Raw genomic sequence first — 3,694 nt, 5'->3', positions numbered from 1 at the left:
TGAAAGTATCCAGGAAGTTGACTATTGCTTCCTCCGCACAGGTAGCTGTGAGTACCTCCTGCCAGTTTTCTTTTTCAAGCAGAATAGTTAGGTGTTGGATATTTTGGTCATTACATGTCCTTTTTACATTATAGGTATCTTCCTTTAGGTTGCCAGTTTGAACATATAGTGTCAACAGCTGTGCATAATGGTCTGAAATGTAGGTTTCTATTACTTCTGCACAAAGTGGGAAGTCACCACTCATACAGATATTATCAATACATGTTTCAGTTGTGTAGTGTTTTCTTGTAACACTATCAAAACATGGTCTGATTCCATAACATTCCATGATATCTATAAATTCTTTAGCATGTTTGTTCTTAACTAGTAGGTCTAAATTGAAGTCACCAGCCACCATTATAACATTTTCAGAATTTGTAAAATTAAGTAGTAGTGATGACAGGTTTTTAAAAAATGTATTAACATTATTTAGTGGTGGTGGCCTATAAATTCCAAAAATATAGTAAGTCCTGTGGTCCCACTTGAACTTAATTTTTACAGCACATACCTCAAAGATGTTATCTACAATGTACTCGCTAACATCCACTTCTTGGGTTAAGTTTCTGTAGCATTCTTTGACGAGGATGATTACACCACCTCCTCTCCCAACGCCTTTACTTCTACAGTAGCTGCTCCCGTTGACATATCCGATGTATTTTGAGGCTTCTGGTTCACCGGCATGAAGCGCGGTTTCACTGGCCACCATCACATCCGGGCAAAGCTCATTTAATATTGTGTCAATCATGTTCTTTTTGTTGGCGATGAATCGTACATTTTGGTGTAGAACTTTTAGTTTGGTATAGCTGTTGTTGTCTTCAGTTTTATTATCAAGTCTAATTGATTTTCTGGAGATGCTGTTTGTGGTGGTTCTGTCAGTTGTAGTGCTGTGCCTGTTTTCTGTCATTTTAGTCGAAAAGGCCAAATCCCATATCTTCCTCTACTTCTTGCTCATCCTTGGATTTGTCTAGTGCAAGGGTGGTGTCACTATCTGGCTTCTCTATGTTTTCAATCTCAGTATCTTCTTCATCTTCTGTACTTTCCTCTGGTGTTGGGAGGCAGCTCAGGGTGCCAGATTCCGAGGTTGCTGTAGTGATGAGTTTGCAGAACACCTCTTTTCCCTCAGTGTTAAGATGAAGACCCAGTTCAGAATAGTGTTCCTTTGTGAGCACTTTATTGACATCTACTATTTGGATTCTCTCCAAAAGTCCTTGTTCATTTGCTTCTGTCAGGATCATATTTCTAATGTGATTATTATAGATGTCAATTTTACCATTGGCATCTGTTTCATCATATCTGTAGGGGATTGTCAATATAGTGACCTTCGTATGCTTTGCTTGGGAGACTATGTCCTTTCTTGCCTCATCATGACTAGTTAGATCTTGATTCTCATTATTCAGATCTATGTCATTGGTTCCTGTTATAACAACTAGGTTGTCCTCTGGCGAGAGGTATGATGAGTACAAGTTCAAGTTCTTTGTGGCTGCGCTGGTTGTGGCACCTCCAGTGGCTTGTGCATAAAAGGTCTGATCTTTGTCTTTTCTTAGTATTTGTAGTATACCTTTGGCATGACTGTCTCCAACTATTTCTGTGGTTGCCTTTCTTTTTTCTTTTAGGAGGAACTTTTTCTTTCCATCTTTGCTTCTTGCATACATGGGTTCCTCATCTTTGTCATTGTACAATACATATACTTCTATGTTGCTGTTGTAGAAAACCGATTTGAGGAGCTTCATGACATTGGGCCACTTGAAGGCATCAAGTCCGCATCCTATCTTGGGCATAATTAGCTTGTTTATTTTAAGTCTTTCACAGGTTTCAGGGAGCTTTTTGATGGTTTTTTTGAAGTCATTCCAATTTGGAAGTTCACGTGATACCTTCTTGGTTACAAGATTGAGGAGGTAGTCATTGCCTATTTTCATTTCAACGATGTCTGACACTTGACAGTTCTTCTTGAGCGTTTCCGTGTCTATGTTGAGTTTAGTTTTTAGCTTTAGTGCAATGCCCCGTCCCATTCTCATATCTCTTGCGACACAATGTGCTGCAGAGAACCCTTCAGTATCCATTGCTTCCAAGAGATTTCCTTCGATCATATATATAGAGTTGTTTGAGTAGCTGGTTTCATTCTTCTCTTGGTCGTTTGGAATGAGTTTTTCCTTTTCTTTACTGTCTTTACGTGCCTTGCTAAAGTTAAGGAGGAGAAGGAGAAGTCACCTAAGTCCTCTTAACTTGACTTATGGGATGGCCTTGGTTTAAAAGCTATAGTTTTAGCTTGAGAGTTAGATTTTTTTTGTAATTTTTTCCTAGGAAGTGTTTGTGTTATATGAACTGTAAATTTTGTTCTTTGTGTTCGGACAAAATAAATTGTCAATTATTGCTATACAAAGTTTTCAAACCTTCTTTCCTTACCCCAGTTTGCAATTTAAAGTTGATACAGTTTTTCATATTCAAAAATTTTAGTGTTTAAATAGTTTATGTAGACAATTTTAGCAGTAAATTTATCTGGGTTTAAGATTTTCTTAATTGGATACGAACTGTAACGGCAGTTAAATTGAGACCAGCAGTTGTGGTTTGAGGTTATTACACTTACTTCATTTTCCACATTTAATATCTTGTTATCTAACTCACCTATTGAAATAGCGGTCCATTGTTTTTATTTTTAAATTACTAAAGTATGACGGTTGTGGCATTCCTCAGAATGCCTTTGAAATACTTTTGAAGCTATTGAAATTGAAGTTTCGCTTTCATGTTGCTGAGGGAAATGACAATGGAACCAAAAATAAAAACTAGTAACTTATGGTTGATTTATTTACAAAATAGTTTGATTACAAAAGGAAATTTATTGTCAATTTTAGTTAGACATGCGTGCTGGTTGTCCAATTAAATATGTTGAGCCGGTTGCGCTTGACTTTTTACCGCACAGCAGGCTGAGGCTTTTCTTTTTTTTTTCGGCTTCTTCTAAAGTGAGAAGTCTGTGGAGTTTGATCATGCGGCCAGATCATGCACAGGCAAACTGCTGCGTCGTGCGCGCCTGGTGCGCGTTGGGTAGGCAAGCCCGCTAAGCATCCGTGTGTAACCGTGGCCTATTCAGAGCTTGCGGGGTGCTTCAGCTTGGGTAAGCGATTGCGCTTCGCATTGACTGATGGTTTACTCTTTTGAGCGCTTATATCGTCGCGTTTACTTCTCTTAGTATCAGAAATGTACTTATTGAAAGGAGCAGGGTGATTTTTTTGAATTATTGTTATTATATTTTACATTTAATTTCCTTGGAATTATAACTTTTAACTTTAGGTGCGCCGCAGGCCAAGGTAGACGCACTTTTAGCTCAGCTTCTCACGGTTTTAACGTGCGTCTACCTTGTCGTAGGCAGAGCACAGTCGCTTGTACATGATGATCGCCGGTCGGCACGGCGCGCCACCCGCTGCCCGCTCCTCTGCCGAACACAGGCCTACTGGCGTGCCGTGCACCGCTCGGCTGCCACGCCTCGCTAGACCGGAGGAGGCAGGCAGAGGGAGGGGGTTGCCGTGTCGTGCCGCGCCACGCCGCGCCGTGCTACGGTCGCTTTTTACGGAGAAGAACGCTTTAGAAACGCGCGAAATTTATCGTAAAATCTCGTTTTGAAAATACTACGTGACTTCGGTCGAACCCCCCCCCCTCCCCC

General features: G+C 40.3%; 1 protein-coding gene across 1 annotated transcript; it reads right to left on the bottom strand.

The window, feature by feature from the left end:
• Nucleotides 1-944: 944 nt before the first annotated feature.
• Nucleotides 945-2,901, bottom strand: LOC127749939 (uncharacterized). The gene has a single exon (XM_052270063.1). It carries the CDS (start codon nucleotides 2,124-2,126, stop codon nucleotides 945-947), a length of 1,182 nt encoding a protein of 393 aa, XP_052126023.1. The 5' UTR covers nucleotides 2,127-2,901.
• Nucleotides 2,902-3,694: the final 793 nt, after the last annotated feature.

Source organism: Frankliniella occidentalis, unplaced genomic scaffold (assembly GCF_000697945.3).
Source record: "Frankliniella occidentalis isolate FOCC.00 unplaced genomic scaffold, Focc_3.1 Scaffold108, whole genome shotgun sequence".
NCBI classification, from domain to species: domain Eukaryota; kingdom Metazoa; phylum Arthropoda; class Insecta; order Thysanoptera; family Thripidae; genus Frankliniella; species Frankliniella occidentalis.
Note: the sequence above shows the minus strand (reverse complement) of the source record. Positions and strands in the feature narration are given on the sequence as shown.